The sequence below is a fragment of the Mytilus edulis genome, chromosome 12, assembly GCF_963676685.1.
Source record: "Mytilus edulis chromosome 12, xbMytEdul2.2, whole genome shotgun sequence".
NCBI lineage: Eukaryota > Metazoa > Mollusca > Bivalvia > Mytilida > Mytilidae > Mytilus > Mytilus edulis.
In genome coordinates, this window is record NC_092355.1 from 77257608 (window position 1) to 77274936 (window position 17329).

Sequence of the window (17329 nt, forward strand, 5' to 3'; positions counted from 1 at the left end):
TAATCAAAGAAAAACGTCGGTAAGACTAAATTCACGTTAGTGTAAATGATTGTCGGTGGCTTAATGATTGAGTAAATATGTATCCTGAATTGACGTTAGTTTTTTTTTCGAAAGATAAATTATTGTTATTTTGTGCCTGAAGCATTCGTGATGAAAGTAAATCAAGAAAAGTGCTTTAAAGGTATTAAATTATTATTGATATAAGTAAAATATGCCCTTTCCTTGATCTTGATATCTATGTCACTAACGGAAAGCTGAATACTAAAATTTATGACAAAGGAGATGATTTTTCATTTCCTATCGTCAATTATCCATTTTCAGATGGTGACGTACCCTTGTCACCATCTTACGGTGTTTATATATCTCAACTAGTACGATTCGCTCGTGTATGTAACAATGTTTTAGATTTTAACAAGAGAAATATATGTATTACTGAAAAATTATTACACCAGGGTTTTCGATATCACAAACTAGTCAAAACTTTTACTAAATTTTATCATCGGTAGAAGGACATCATTCGTAAGTATAGCTCAACATGCAGACTTCTTTTACGATCAGGTATTTCACATCCAATTTTTTTATGGAAATACTCTTTATAAAGCACAAAGGTATCAGTATTCACCTCAGAAACTAACAAAACCTTTGAATAGACTTATTAAGAAGGGATATAGTTACGATACTGTTGTCAGGTCATTAAAGATTGCATATTTTGGCGTTAATATTGATTCACTTATAGGGTCTTTGCATCGGAGCTAAACACATTTATTCAAAAACCAGTTGTTGGCATGACACGGGTTATGTTCTTCTCATATATGTTATGATGGTATGATACTAAACCCCTAACATGAAGGATTGTGCCTGATGTTCATATGAAAAAATCATAATCTTTCTTTCAGTCAGTTTAATAGAAGTCTGGAGCTGGCATGTCAGTTAACTGCTAGTAGTCTGTTGTTATTTATGTATTATTGTCAATTTGTTTTTTTTCTTTGGTTACATCTTCTGACATCAGACTCGGACTTCTCTTGAACTGAATTTTAATGTGCGTATTGTTATGCGTTTACTTTTCTACATTGGCAAGAAGTATAGGGGGAGGGTTGAGATCTCACAAACATGTTTAACCCCGCTGCATTTTTGCGATTGTCCCAAGTCAGGAGCCTCTTGCCTTTGTTAGTCTTGTTTTATTCTAATTTCAGTTTATTGTGTACAATTTGGAAATTAGTATGGCGGTCATTATCACTGAACTAGTATATATTTGTTTAGAGGCCAGCTGAAGGACGCCTCCGGGTGCGGGAATTTCTCGCTACATTGAAGACCTGTTGGTGACCTACTGCTGTTGTTTTTTCCATGGTCGGGTTGTTGTCTCTTTGACACATTCCCCATTTCCATTCTCAATTTTATTCAAATATGTAAACACATAAGTAAATACACATTTAATACATCAATCTAAAAATATTGAAATGTTAAATCGTTAAAAAAAACTTACAAATATAACAATGTATGCTACGAATATATCGAAATATTAGGTAAGTATGTATTTACAAATCAAAAATATCAAATACAAATCATAATTTACAAGTTCGGTAGTCATCTTGACTAACAACAGTCATAGATGAATAAGAATGTTTTTATTCGCATGCTATTCAGTGGCGCTACTTCTCTATCCCAATATAAAAAGCGCGGCTAAAATATAATTGATCAAAATCAAAAAGGATTGAAGAAAAGTCAAAAGTACACATAACCAATAACCATTATAATGTTGAAAACAACAACACAAAATAACTTTTATCAAACTCAGACACACGACAAATACAAACTATCTTATGGCTAGCAATCTTATAGCACATATAACATATATTATTATGTATAAAAATAGACGTGGTATACGTGATAATGATAATACACTTAAATATAAAAAAGTCAAAACAGATCTTTATAAAATAGTCTATACATTGTACTAATGACGAATGCGAAATAGAAAATAAGATTGATGGAATTTTGATTTCAACTTTCACGAGTGTAAATTTATGACAAAGGAAAAAATAATGATCTAGACGTATATATTAAGGTAGTTTTTGGCTATTCTAATTCGACACATTTCTATTTCATAATTTTTACCGAAATCAGGATCTCAGGTTTAAACAACATACTATCTAGTAAATATCTATCACCTTTCAAAATTATGATATGTTAAATTGATTAGAATGAGAGAAAAATATATTCAAAATTTATTTAAACATCATTATCATATAAGATGTGGTGACAATGACGTAAATATTAATAATTATAGGTGGTCATAGGCCTTCAATAATTAGCACATATTTACCGCATAGCAAGCTATAAAGAGCTCCTGACATTCAACAACATGTCAAACAATACAAATAAGAAAACCAACAAAAAAACCAACAAACTAACAACTAATTTTAACAAATCCACTCAAAAAATTCGTCATTGTGTATTAACATATTTCATTTTTCTAAAATATAAATCGATCGCAAAATTCTTATATTTTTTGGATGATTGTTATTATGTTTTATGCTCCAAATGTTATCAGTGTGGTATAGATACATGTTTTGAAAATCATTGATTCGATTAAGATTAAATTACATTGTAAATATCTATTTGTTAAAATCGTGTTTCTTCATTTTCACTATATATTATTTGAACTACAATAAAACATAACCTGTTTCAATTATAAAAAAAAATATATCAATCATTGTCACATATTTAATATGTTTAATGGATGTTTTTACAATTCATTTATGGCTTTCGGGAATTAGTTAATTATTATATAATGAAGGTATTGCACAGACTGTAGAAGTGTAGGTTAATGCCATATGCTATGTATTGAATCATTGCTTTAAACAATGCATTGTGTCATTAGTTCCAGTGTTGACGTTTGAAGTCATTGGCAATCTGGTTGCTAACGCATAGTTAATAATAGGAATATTTGATTTTGTTTATATAAGAAGCATTGTATTGGGAAAAAGAGTAATTCAACTGTATTAGAAGAATTGCCACTGTCAGTTGTAAATTTGACAACTTTAATCCAACATCAAACACGCGGAACCTCGCGATGCAGTAATTTGGGTTGATTTTAAATACATGTATAAGAAGTAATGCATGTGGTTTTTTTTTTTTTTTATATATCCCGTTTTATCCATCTATGTTATTTATTCGTTTGTTTTGATCAGATTGATATTGTGACACGGTATTGCTGGCTGTATCCCTATTTTGACAATTTTACCTATCATGTCTGTTTTTTTACGCATCGTTGTCAATATAATTGAATTTTATACGACTGGCATACAAGTGAGAGGTTTAGCGCTGTAAAACCAGGTTCAATCTACATTTTTCTACAAAAGAAAATGCCTGTACCAAGTCAGGAATATGACAGTTGTTGTCCATTCGTTTGGTGTGTTTTGTCTTTTGATTATTTAAGTGATTTTACTTTTCATTAAATGTATGGATTGAAAAGTAGTTAATGATGACAAACTCTCATATGACTAAACCATTGAAATGATCAAACAGATGTACTTTTGTATTAAGAAACGTGCAATCAATTTTTTAAGACTTATTAGAAATAAAATATCAGTAGTTCCCTAGCTATACACTATCAATATTTTTTTTACCTTGGTTTAACTATTGCCGTCTTTGTTTCCAATGTAGATATAATGCACCCGCCAATGCTATTGTAGTAGCGATACCACCGAGCACCCCTCCAATAATAGCACCTTTATTAACTAAAATAATTAATTATGTTATGCAATAAACCTGACACTGATATATGGTGCTACCGTAATCATTAAGTACATACAAACCATTAGAACATGTTGAACAAGACATAAAAGAGGGAGAGTCAAACTCATAGATAGAAAATAAACTGACAACGCCATGGCTAAATGATAAAAAGACAAACAGACAAATAATAGTACTGAAGACACAACATAGAAAACTAAAGACTAAGCAACACGAACCCTAACCACGAAAAACTTAATGTGATCTCAGATTCTCCGGTAGGGTAGCAGATCTTGCTCCACATGTTGCACCCGTCGTGTTGCTTATGTTATTACAACTCCGGTATATAGTATTATTCGGTAGGTCACATTCGGGAAAAGGGAAAGAGGTATTGTACGTAGTTACGACATAATGAAAAAATCTGATATCATCTGTGAAACGGTTATTACATAACGGTCAACCAACTCGTGATGGCCTCTGTAAAATTTACGAAGGGATGATTTCAAATTCCTCATTTGGAACTCTTTGTTTGGTAGCTTCCTTGCTAGTGGCAATCCTCTATCGAGTAAATCATGATAGGAAATATCGTATCAATTGGGCGATATATACTCTGTATGCTGGGCTACTGGAATGTTGCTACATAGAAATTGAAAGTTCACAATAGGGATGCTGAAATCATCTCTTTTGTCATAAAGTTTTCTTTTCAACCAACTCTCATTGTCAATTTTTAGATGTAAGTCAAGATATGAGACAGAATTAGCTGTATCTGTATTTTCCTTTATCTCCAGTTTGATGGGATACATGTAGATTAGTTCTACATAGTCACCAAATTTTGTATTATCTAACGAGAAAACATTATCTATATAGCGGAACGTAACGTTACAATATATTTCTTACTTCTTATTTTTAAGAATTTCTTGTATGAAGTCAGCCTCATAATGATAACGAAACAAGTCGGTCAGAAGAGGGGCACAATTGGTTCTCATTGAAATTCCAACAGTCAGCTGAAAAACACATCCTCCAAACGTAACAAATATGTTGTCAATCAAGAAATCAAGCATCTTGATAATGTCAGTTTCAGAGAATTTTTTGTTTAAATCAGAGTGATCCTTTACAAAGTAGGATGTATCCCTCCCCTCCAAAAGACAAGATACTTGTAGTATCTACGTTCGCCATTCTTTTTTATGAAACAAAGTATTACCAACTCTTTTATTTTGTCTTTTAGTTTGGAATGGGTAATACCTGTGTAACGTGTAGAAAAGTCAAATGTTTTAATACTATTGCAAGATGAGAGAGTCTTTGATTGTATGTACTCTAAAAGATCTTTGAATTTTTTGAGTATCCACATCTAGGAAAGTCAGTTTCACAATAACTTTGGAGCCCGGCTTTGATTACTGATAAAATAGATGTTAATAATTTAGAAAGAGGTTTTGGGAAGCACTTGATAGACCTATCAATAAGGACACTTATGTAGTTTAGGTATCCAATACAGTGATGGAAGATCCAGTTCTTCATCTTTGGTTGAAATTCCAAAGGAACATAAAACAGACCTATGATTATCTAGCATTTCCTCTTTGGTAAGTGTCATGAGGGTATATGTTGAGTTTCCAAGCGAATTGTCAATGCCTAATTAATTTATAAAGCAGTTTATGTAATGCTATTTTTACAAACAAACGATATTGTTCTGTGCTTTATCTGCGGGGACAACAACATATTTGTCACGGAGATAGGGCAAGTGTTTTGCAACATTTGGGTCTTTAAAAATTGACGTAGCGTGGGTATTGATAGATCCAATTAAGTTTCTTAATTCGGTTTTGTATTAACGACCTCACAGCCTTAATCCATTCGGAAAGAGTATAGCCCATCGCCTGGCATAATCCTAGACTGAATTCATCAGTATTTTGAAGTTTAACATGCAACTATTCCGTTGGATATTTTTTTATGTCTAGTAAATAGTCAAAGAGCAAAAAGTTGTTTCCAACAAAGATATATCATATGTTTAAATATTGAGAAAAGCACTTATTTATATGAATGTTCAAAACAAACTTTAAGATATATGTGCAGAATTTTAAAACTTGACTTGTGTAAAAGTTGATTATTATTGGTTTTCCCTTAGATCTTTAGATCCCAGTCGAATGCACCTTTAAGGAGAGGAGTTCAAGCCAGATCTTCTTAACTAACATGACGGGTTATTCATATGAAACGGGAAGAGCGTTTTATTCCTTTTATCCTTGTTTTATTGGGGTTCATGCTGCTTAGTCTTTTGTTTCATAAGTACTTATTCGTTATTGATGTTTGTCCGATCGTCGTATTGATCTATGTCCACGGTCTTGTCTGTCTTTGGTTGAATGTTTGAATGGTCCCTTGGTATTTGTTCTCCATTGTTTACACCTTGTTTATGATGGTTGGAAAACTAATGAATTCTCTACTAAGATAAATGTAGAACTTATACATACCTGTTGAAGAGGATGACCTGCAGAAAAAATGATTCCCTCTATTTGTTTGAGAAAACAATACAAATAAGTGGACACGTATAAGAAATGTATTATTGTGATTAGTAATTTCATTAGGTTTTTGATTGCATTGTAAAAGATGTTGGTTGAATGTTTAGAAGCGTGCAACAGTACTAGTTAATTATTATGAAAATTGACTTTGACAATAACAAGAATATAAAACAAAATCTGTTACAGATTAAACTATAAATTATATAATCTATCATTAAATAATACTGCAATAACAAGGAAGTGATCCATGTTTTGCACAATATTAGACTAAAGGAAAATTCACATTACACTTGACTACGAATATCAATAAACATTTGTTTTCTTTTGCTTATATATTAACTGAGTCCGGATATTCCCTGAATTTGCCAATTTCGTATAAATAATATAGCAGAAGGGCAGTAAATGACCTGATGATTGTTAACATATCAAAGATTCATTATTCAGTTCTACAACTACATACTTACTTGGAGACACACGATGGTTTGCCCTCAAAAACTTTACATTTAAGTTTAGAACTGCATGTTGAAAATGTAGTATAGATGGAACACAGTTCGTTTTTCTGTGTCTGGTTTGTTATTTCCACTGAAAAGATGAATAAACGATAATTCTACAAATGTTTGTATTTTAGATTAATACACTGTATTGTATTTTAAAAATGTTCAGAATAATTAGATGTTGATGAAAATAAAAATACTTTCATTTAGACACGTACTAAATCCAAATCACACGCTGTAGAGGTTTAAAACAAAAAGCCAACTGCATTGGAGGTAGGGTGCTACCAGAAGACAACCAATACTATATTAGACTTTAATTTTTTTTATGGAATATGGTTTTAACTACCCGTCACTAAAAAAAAATATGTTTTAAAATAGTTTTGTGTCATATTTCTTTATATTTTATATTTCATTTAACATATAGATGTCTAAAAATGGTATTCATGAAAAACGCTAATGTATATGTTGCTTTAAGCAATAGCTTTCTAACATAGCTAAGTTGTAAGACATTCTGTGTAAATATCAATTATTTCATTACCAGTTTAGAAGTTTTACCTGTATTGTTAGGTAATTCATAGTTTGTAATATTAGCAACTGATACTTTTAAGGATGAAATACGTCCAAATCTTAACGATTCTGCATTATTCACTAAGTCGTAGCAAGCTTTTATCAATGATCCAACACTATTTTCGTTTGTGTAGACTTTCTGATCAACAATTATAGAACCTTTCCTTAAAAAGATAAAGAGTCATAATAAATCAATTTGATATGTTAAAATCAGGAAATCACCTTAATCGTTTTATCTAATGTAAATTTAAATTAACAAAAATACCACACTCAAGGTAAAATTCACAAACAAAATGACATTTATCAAATGGCAAAATCAAAAACACAAAAACCTCAAACTATTTGAAAACACTTGTCATATTCCTGACTTGGTACAGATATGTAAACCTTATATAAACACATGCAGGTCTGTATAAAGGTACATTATTTGACACAAATTACTTGCGAGTGGACAAACAAAGTTGTGTCAGATTATATTTATAGCGAACATAACGTGTGCTGGCTAATGACTGTTTCCCCTCCCTGAGCACCAGAGATCACCCCTAGGTTTGTTGGGGTCCGTGTTGTTTTTGTACCCTTATTTGTAAAATTTTGTTCACGCATCATTGTCAATATAATAGAAATTGATGCGACTGTCGTATAAGTGATTTAGTGCTATAACAAATCCAGGTCCAATACAGTTGTTGTCCATTCGTTTGATGCGTTTTATCATTTGATTAGGGACTTTCCGTTTTGAATTTTCCTTTAGTTTACTATTTTTAGGATTTAACTTTTTTCACATGATATTGTATTGCTATACATTTTTAAAAGCACAAATCTTTAGATTCTTCAGATATTTGTGATCCAAGACGAATGAATTTAAAACACAACGAATCGTATACCAAATCAAAACTATATTTTTTTCTAAAATGTACCTTTGCTATATTTTTATATATGTTAAGGATAATACTATTGAGGCTATTGTATATCAATACATGAATTTAAACCAAATATATAATCATGTGAAAAAACATTACAGAAAAATTACTGAAATCTTTTTTAAGACTGACATACATACCTACGGACAGACGGCTGTATGCAGTCAAGACCTAAGATTCTTTATAATTTACAGACAGAAAACTAATTAAAGGACAAACACTGTAATTGCTAATGAAACAGATTCTTATAAAAAGTGATAATTGCGATACATATCTTTATTACAGGCTATATGGTAACTTACTCTGCTGGTGTTAATTTATTTATAGCTAGACTATAAAAACTTGTTCCAGTGTTGGTGGACCAAAACCTTTGAAGCTGTAAATGTAAGAAAGGAGAAGAGAAAGTAAAAGAACTAAACTTAAATGTCAGAAACCAATAGCCCATACGGACATTTGATTGACCACGAGAAATAAATGTCACATTAAATTCTATCGATTGGGGTCTTACAAAGTTGAATAGTCCCCGGAACACACTTCTTGTGTTGCAGTCACTTGAAGTAAATCAAAATTTAGACAAATGTGAAAATGTGTATCATGCAAACGGCCAACGTACTTTTATGTGAGGCGAATTTTAATATCAAAAAGATGCACATGAAAGCGTCAATGTTAGAAGCAGAGAAATGTAATGTACGACTTTGAACAGGCGCAGATAACAAAATTCAAAAGCCTAATTGCTTGTTTGTAGCGAGTTAATTTTTCTACATTTATGGACACAACAATGTACATGATGTATATACAATCATTTCAATTAGATTGTACATTGTTTCCCGTACCTCAACAATGAAATAGACCAGGAAATGTTTGACAAGGGTATTCAGATTATTATACCAGGATTCATGTACACGCAACAATGCATGTTTGTTGTGTAGACAATTTTTCTGGACACAAAACGCTCTGGGATACTATACATTCTCTTTGTCTAAAGCATGCACATTCTGGCTGTTGAGTGGGTTGTATCAATAAATACACGAAAATGTTACTTTTTTTGTTTAGCTTTTCATTTCCTTTTTGAACGTCAATAACGTAAATAAATGCATTAGCTCCCTCAGCTAGTTATGTCAGCTGCATTAAAATAATGAATAGTGATAGACATTTGAACGTATTGTTATAGCTCACTTACTCCTGTTTTAACATCTTTGAATTCTTCGGATGATGGATTGTTTAAAGTGGTTATGTCTGAAGATTGATAAGCTGATGTCTCAACTACAAGAACCACTCTGTAGATAGCAGCTAAAATTACCAAGAATATAAAGCAAGCATATTTTTGTTGACATTTTAAACACAATAAAATATGACTTCATTGCATTTGTTTTATGATAATTAATTTCTTTTATAGATAGTTATATATAAAGTTTTTTTACGATTTTATTTCAAAAAATTTCAACAAAACATTGATTTTTTTTTTCTGCATTCTTCCATTGATATAATGATAAAAGTTCTTGACAAATTCATTGCATAAGTACTTTATATACCATGGTTCTGACGAGTTAACATATTTACGAGTAAAAATGTACAATTTGGAGTTTTGTATGGCGTTCATTATCACTAAACTAGTAAATATATAATTGTTTAGGGGCCAGCTGAAGGACGCCTCCGGGTGCGGGAATTTCTCGTTGCATTGAAGACCTGTTGGTGACCATCTGCTGTTGTCTGCTCCATGGTCGGGTTGTTGTCTCTTTGACACATTCCCCATTTCCTTTCTCAATTTTATTGCTTTCGTTATAAAATGAAAAAAAAGTAAGTGTTGGTGACCCTTTACGTTTTTCAGCTTTGTATATAGACAATAACAATCAAAACCAAGGAATAAACAAAGACCAAAGGACATTTACATCAACAGATATAAATAAAAGATTAAGAAACAACACGAACTCCACGAAATCGGGTGCTCCGGAAGGGTAAGCATAGTTCAGAGGCGGATATCTTTAAAAAATGGGTGGAGCTTTAGCCATGGAATAACATGAAAATGAATATGTTGTAAAATAGCTAAGCTCCGTCTTCTTTCCTTTGGACTTTAGTTGAGCTGCAAATATAATTAGTTAAGCAGCTTACCACACAAATCATGCAAATGGTGATACAAGCATGAAACTAAATTATCAAGGTATGGTACAACATCTAAATGCAGATAATATACCATGGTTTTCTCTCAACACACTTCTTTAGCATATTGTTTCATTAAAACATCAAAAGAAAAAATGTAATTTACATTACAAGTTAGTAAAATATCAAATTTTTCAATGATACGTATGTAAACGAGACGCTTGATAGTTTGACAATAGTAAACGCTATGTTCTATCAAAAGATGCAAATATCTACAAAGCCTTTACCTCCCCAATTACTTTTGTTATGTGTCTTTCTACATGATCTATCTATCAAAGTTCACAGGAAATACATAACGCATTACCACTAAAAAAATGATATTCTTATTATTCCAATGATAATTCATATTTGTAGTTTGCCTAAATTTCAATCATGTAATGTCATGCTAATCATTTAGTTCCTAATACTTTCTATCCATCTTTTATCGTTTTCGGAGTGAAAGGCAAAATACTTAAACGTGTAAAGACAAATAAAGGCAACAGTAGTATACCGCTGTTCAAAATTCATAAATCGATAGAGAAAAAACAAATCCAGGTTACAAACTAAACCTGAGGGTAACGTATCAAATATAAGAGAAATACGACACAACAGAGACACACTACACTGAAACGAAACACACACAGAAACGAACTATAATGTAGCAATGGCCATTTTTCTGACTTGGTACAGGGCATTTGATGAAAAAAATAGTGGGTTGAACCTGGTTTTGTGGCATGCCAAACCTCCCGCTTTAATTACAGTGTTAATTATAACATTAAAATGACAACATTACACGTGTAAAAACGACCACCGTAATTGAGGTGCAGACAAAACTTTTCAAAGTCGATGTACTGATTTGTCGTTTTAACATTTTTGATGTCAAACAATAAACCGAATTATAACTTTTGGTTCTGCTTATATTACTGTTTGTTATTGGAATAAAATAAAATTGATATTAAGGATCAACCATATTGAATATTGTTAAAGTTACTTTTGAAAGAGAATATTCTGAAACAAATAGTAGAGACAATGAATGACGTGTTCACAAAAGACTTCGGTTGAAATATCTCAATATTCTGTAAGTAATATCAACACAAATTGAATGATAATTCTAACAAGATTATTGATTTTATTTTGTATATAAGGCTCTGTTGCAATACAACTTACTCTGCCATGGATCTGTTGTAGTACCATAAAACCTCAGGGACCACCTATCTAATCTTACTGAAAATATACAGAACGTCATTATAATGACCTATACAGACAAATATCGTAAAAAAACAAACCGTAACCTGATATTTTATTGTACCCGTATTTTGCACAACTTTTGGGAATTTTGGATCCTCAATGCTCTTCAACATGTTCAACTTTGTACTTGTTTGGCTTTATAAATATTTTGATATGAGCGTCACTGCTGAGTCTTATGTAGATGAAACGCGCGCCTGGCGTACTAAATTATAATCCTGGTACCTTTGTTAACTATTATTTTATTTTATGACTTAAAATATTATCTTTCTTGATGGCTAGAAGCATTTAATATAGATAAGGTCTTCTTTGATAAAACGTTATATTCACCGCGAAACTTCCATTTATAATGCAATGCAAATTCTCGATTTTTCTTTCCTTCTTATTTTTCGGTATAATGTTTCTGATTTTCTTAACTAAGGTGTCCTTTTTTCGTAATCTTTATCGAATATTTCAACTAAAAGTTAACATCTGCCAACACAGATGATTTAAAATAAAATAAGAAGCAGTTTGAAAACTATCATGAGCAAAAAGTTATCAATACTTATTTCAGTTGATGTATCAAAATTATACCAAATCGAATATTTTTATTCTGATATTTCATTTAATAGATCGAATCAAGTATATACAATTGGAAACTCCTTTTCAATTTTGTATTATTTTTTATTTTATTTTTTTGTATTTCGACGTTTTTGTTAGTGCGTCTTAAATTTATGTCATAAGATGACTTCTTTTGTATTCTTTTGTCTAGAATAAAGAGGGTTTAGAAATTGCCGTATGATAAAGTCACGTCTCCATATATGTAGACCATTTATTGACTCCATATTTGTTTGTCTTGTTGGCTTCCTGTCATTTGTGAACTATATTGAAACACATCGATTCCATCTCATCTATATTTGTATGCAATCATGTATACAATAATTTATGACGCATTTTTAACCAACATTATACATGTTACACTAATCAGTATCAAACTAACTGTAACATTTTTTTACATTCAACATACCTTTAGGTAGCAAAGTTCAATGTAGACTTAATCAAAAAGAATTTCAATAGCCGATACTATGTATTCATAATGTTTGATTTAACGCGTCTTCTGATTGGCTGACAATGGTTTGTATATCAGCTCATAGACATAATTTTGTCATGTGATTGTGACGTCATCAACATTTTTTCACTATTTTCCCCGGCTAAAAATGTTATTTATTTAGAGTTACATTTCACATGTTTCAAGGGATGACTGTAATAGTGGTTCTTTATTTTCGAAAAAAACAACATTTAAAAAAAAAACTGTGCACACTTTAAGGTTACCCACTAAGCATAGACAGAAAAAAATTACAGTCATTCCTTAAATATATCTGTCGTATTCATTTTTTACGGAGTTTTCATACAATACAATGTGACGCCTTGGATACGAGAAATTTTATGTCTTTGATATAAAGTTTTACCTTTAACCGAATTGATTGTTGAACTCATCTGTAAGGTCCAATTTCCGATTGGAGTTTCTCCCCAAAAATGAACTGACATAAAAGTCCAAGTTAGACTCCCAGCAGACGGATTATCCTCTGCATCTTCCTTTCTGTGATGTAACAGGTTGCTCTTTGTACCAGCAGGTGAAATTAAGTACAATTGAGTACCACCTCTATATCTTGTATACGAAAATGTTAAAATGACCTCAACATGTTCCAAATAATTTATTGTTGAACATAGCAGACCGGATATATCAATGAAATCCGATTTTGTAGATGTTGTGCTCCTTAAATAAACAATATTGTTCACATTGATTGATTTATCATATTGTATCATTTACTTTTAAATTTCTATGTAGATATAAGAAGATTGATTTAAGGATTTAAGGATTTACAGGATTATTTTCTAAATTAAAAAAGGAGATGTGTTATAATTCCCATTTGATCTTAAAATCATCCGAAAAGTGAAAACGATAAATCATTTTGGCACAGTCAGTGTTTAGCGCAATATACAGGATTAGTGGGAAAATCGGTGCTTTTCAGCACTTACATACTGTCCATTTAGTACTGTTAAGTAGAGTCTGACAATCCGAAATGGTATCTATCTATATATCAGTCTTTCAATAGCATAGCTGGTAAGATCAAAATGTCCGTTACATCAAAATTGTTTATGGTGGGGTTAAACATGTTTGTGAGCGTTCAATCGTTGCCAAAACCTTGTACAGTGGTATAAAAGACTACACAAATAAACAAATCGTAGGTATTAGCAGAAAAAGAATTAAATGCTAGAACCCAGATCGGTACGAAGCATGAAATACATAACAAAATCATACAAAGTATCTATCTGAAAACACTCATTAAAATGATTTGAATAGAGCCTTACTCAGAACTCAAATGATCAGTGCGCAAGGCGACAACACGAACTGAAATCATCGCCCTGTCACAATATGGAAAATATTTTTTTCTGAATAAACTACCGACTAACATTTATTTGTTTCTCGACGAGTTAGTGTGCCCCTTCGATATATTCTGCTTCTTGTAACATGTTTAATTACGGTTATTCAACGTTTCGAAATGCATTTTATATGCCAACTATTGTCTATTTGGCATGTATGGTACAATCAACGGTTTGGTAACGTGCCAAATGGATTTGGTATTCTTTCAGTTCATAAGATAGCTTCAACAACTGTTTGTTTATACTTAAATAATACATATAGATAATTATTTAGGCAAACAGATGTTTATGAATCAAATATAAAAAGCAAGGTCAAAACAAATTTACCGGAATAACATAAAACCCATACGGATCGGGGTCGAATTCAAAGACACGGTAAGCGGACCTTTTTGTGCATTTATCATCCATAAAGCCAGACTTAAACTTTTATATGCATTTTTTGTTATACAAGAAGGCAAATTTTACAGAGAAAAAAGGGAATATCATTCCACAATTAACATATTTATTGAGAATACGAACAATTCTGCCCCACAGGAAAGACTTACATATGTGAGAATTTGGTCCTTGATGCACAAGTCTGATGTTGTGGGACTGATTTCCATTTTGAACCGACAGATACCATAGTCTCAGCATTCATAAGACCAAAGCCTAGAACCTGGCTGACTAATAATAATAATTATAAAAGAATACAACATAAAAAGGGGGACATTTATCAAGGTGTTTAAAATTTAGTTTTAGATTATTGATATGCAAGATGCGGAATTATTAACTATCTTCAAAATTTCGTGTGCATGTATATGAAACTTGAAACTAAGCACGACAAAACTTACATTTGCAAACGGACTTTAAGTGAAATACATGTTTTTATTTATGATTTTTTTTTTTTACATAGCACCCTTTTTTTTACCTTCAAAATTTTAAAGTGCAATATCGGACACAATAAATGTACACGCACAGGACTGTAAACATTGATATAGTCATATAACAACACATTCACGCATTTAGGTATATTTGAATGAATAGAGTTATAGTATGTGTGTCTTTAATAGATAAAACAAATGTATTCCTATAAAAGAATAATTTTATCACCATTAGTTGCTCGATTTCAAATGTAGATTTTGTCGGGCCTAGTTTTTATAAACAAAACAAAAAGATAGCACAACTTGTTCATCCATAATTTTAAACACATTATTTAGTTTCTTATTATTGTTGTGGTCTTTCGAACGAATTTTGAAATGTACTGGCACCTACAAATTCGTCGTTTCAGAATCTAATGCATCCTGGGTAATATTTTCAAAATTGTACACCAAAACGTCGTGATTGGTTAAAAATGTCATAAACAATGGAAATTTAACCAATGACGTAACGTTATTTTCATTTTGGGGTACGAAGAATGAAATTACCCATGATTCTTTAGATTCTGAAACTACAAATTATTGGAACGCGCACATTGTATATTTGTTATTGTTTAAATGTTATTGTCGTAGTCTTATCATATAAACACTTTTTATCATATGATTAAACATTTTCTGTTTTCTCATTTGCTAATAACATAGGATATCCTCATTGATCAAACGTTATATTCACCACGCCAAAAATCAAAGAGGTCAATATAAGAGTTGGGACAGCAACCGTGTACCTAAGTATAGATATTCCAAGGCAACGTCGACGTACATTCGGGACGTCAAGAAAATCCCCTTTTTTCCTTTGTCTTCTTGTTTTCGGTGGATTTTTTTCTTTCTCTTTTCTTCTTTTTTTTTTGTGATTTTGGTTTTAGTTTACAAAATGGTTTACTGTACTGAATATTTTTACTAAGCAACTGCGAAAGCATATGATATATTTGATATAAAAACAGAGAGAAGTTTTAAAAGTATCTTAGGCATATATACTGGAAAAAAATATATAATAAAACAACTGTTTACTTTTGATTTCAGTTGATAGAGTAATTTATCAACGCAAGATATATGACATTCACACTCAGTCGTTGCCCTCGGTGAATGTTATATCTCTGGGGTTGATAAATCATTGAATCAACCTGATGAAGAGTCATAAATTGTATAATATTACGTATAAAACTTTTTGATGACACCGCAATTGATATTCTTATGTTTCATAAAATTGAGAATGGATATGGGAAATGTGCCAAAGAGACAACAACCCGACCATAGAAAAAATCAACAGCAGAAGGTCACCAACAGGTCTTCAATGTAGCGAGAAATTCCCGCACCCGGAGGCGTCCTTCAGCTGGCCCCTAAACAAATATATACTAGTTCAGTGATAATGAACGCCATACTAATTTCCAAATTGTACACAAGAAACTAAAATTGAAATAATACAAGACTAACAAAGGCCAGAGGCTCCTGACTTGGGACAGGCGCAAAAATGCGGCGGGGTTAAACATGTTTGTGAGATCTCAATCTGTCTGATACTAACAACCGAGTTGTCCTACTAAATCCTACAAATATAAACCAAATTTAAAAGTGAAATCACAAAAATACTGAACTCTGAGGATTAAAAACTCAAAACGGAAAATCCCTCAACAAATGGAAAAATCAAATGATAAAACACATTAAACGAATAGACAACAACTGTCATATTCCTGACTTGGTACAGGCATTTTCAAATGTAGAAAATGGTGGATTGAACCTGGTTTTATAGCGCTAAACCTCAAGTGAAACAAACTAGTACCTTAAATAATAAATCGATTGAAAGAAGACAAAATCAGTTTACAAGCTAAAACCATGTAATGCTTAATCAAATAAAAATTTCATTGTAATTGTTTGAAGCAAGAAACAAAGCAATTGTTTCGATACATGAACATTGCAAATCATTTTGGAAGTAATCTAGTATATTAACTAAAAACCAGCCCTGTCGTTCTGAAATAAAATAGCTCCTTATAGATATATAAATAGTTATTGCACTTACATTCTTGATTAGCTCCATTTAATGACCAATCTGAAAATGTATCAATGAAGTTGTTTCTATTTGAAGTCAGCACAACTAGATGTTGGATATCTCTCCATGTCAGATTTGGACTGCAAATTCAATTTCTGTTTTTCTTAAGTTTTGAAAAATTGACTTAGTATACACAAAACAAACACACACTTATTTATGTTCAATTTAATTAACTTTGCACATGTCGCTTCATGCAATCGAACAAGGACAAACAATGATTGTACTTGGGGCAATACATACATATTGAAAATTTACAACACATGCCACATCAAATCGTGAAAGAAGAAAAAAGGAAAACATGCCACAGTTAACAAACAAATACGAAAAAATCGGGCAAATTATAAAAAACAGA

General features: G+C 31.5%; 1 protein-coding gene across 2 annotated transcripts in view; it reads right to left on the minus strand.

Moving 5' to 3' along the window:
* Positions 1 to 1419: 1419 nt before the first annotated feature.
* Positions 1420 to 17329, minus strand: part of LOC139497207 (neuroendocrine convertase 2-like) — a 28538-nt gene continuing 12628 nt past the window's right edge. The window contains exons 10-20 of one of the 2 annotated variants that reach the window (XM_071285320.1): positions 16948 to 17057; positions 14568 to 14685; positions 13047 to 13354; positions 11521 to 11577; positions 9398 to 9507; positions 8520 to 8593; positions 7289 to 7464; positions 6704 to 6821; positions 6192 to 6208; positions 3630 to 3740; positions 1420 to 1680 (exon numbers count right to left, since the gene is read on the minus strand). In XM_071285320.1, coding sequence (XP_071141421.1) covers positions 3640 to 3740; positions 6192 to 6208; positions 6704 to 6821; positions 7289 to 7464; positions 8520 to 8593; positions 9398 to 9507; positions 11521 to 11577; positions 13047 to 13354; positions 14568 to 14685; positions 16948 to 17057 — 1189 coding nt within the window. In that variant the 3' untranslated portion in view covers positions 1420 to 1680; positions 3630 to 3639. Of the gene's footprint in view, positions 1681 to 2439; positions 2664 to 3629; positions 3741 to 6191; positions 6209 to 6703; positions 6822 to 7288; positions 7465 to 8519; positions 8594 to 9397; positions 9508 to 11520; positions 11578 to 13046; positions 13355 to 14567; positions 14686 to 16947; positions 17058 to 17329 lie in introns of those variants that run through there. The other variant, XM_071285321.1, reaches the window with a different exon arrangement.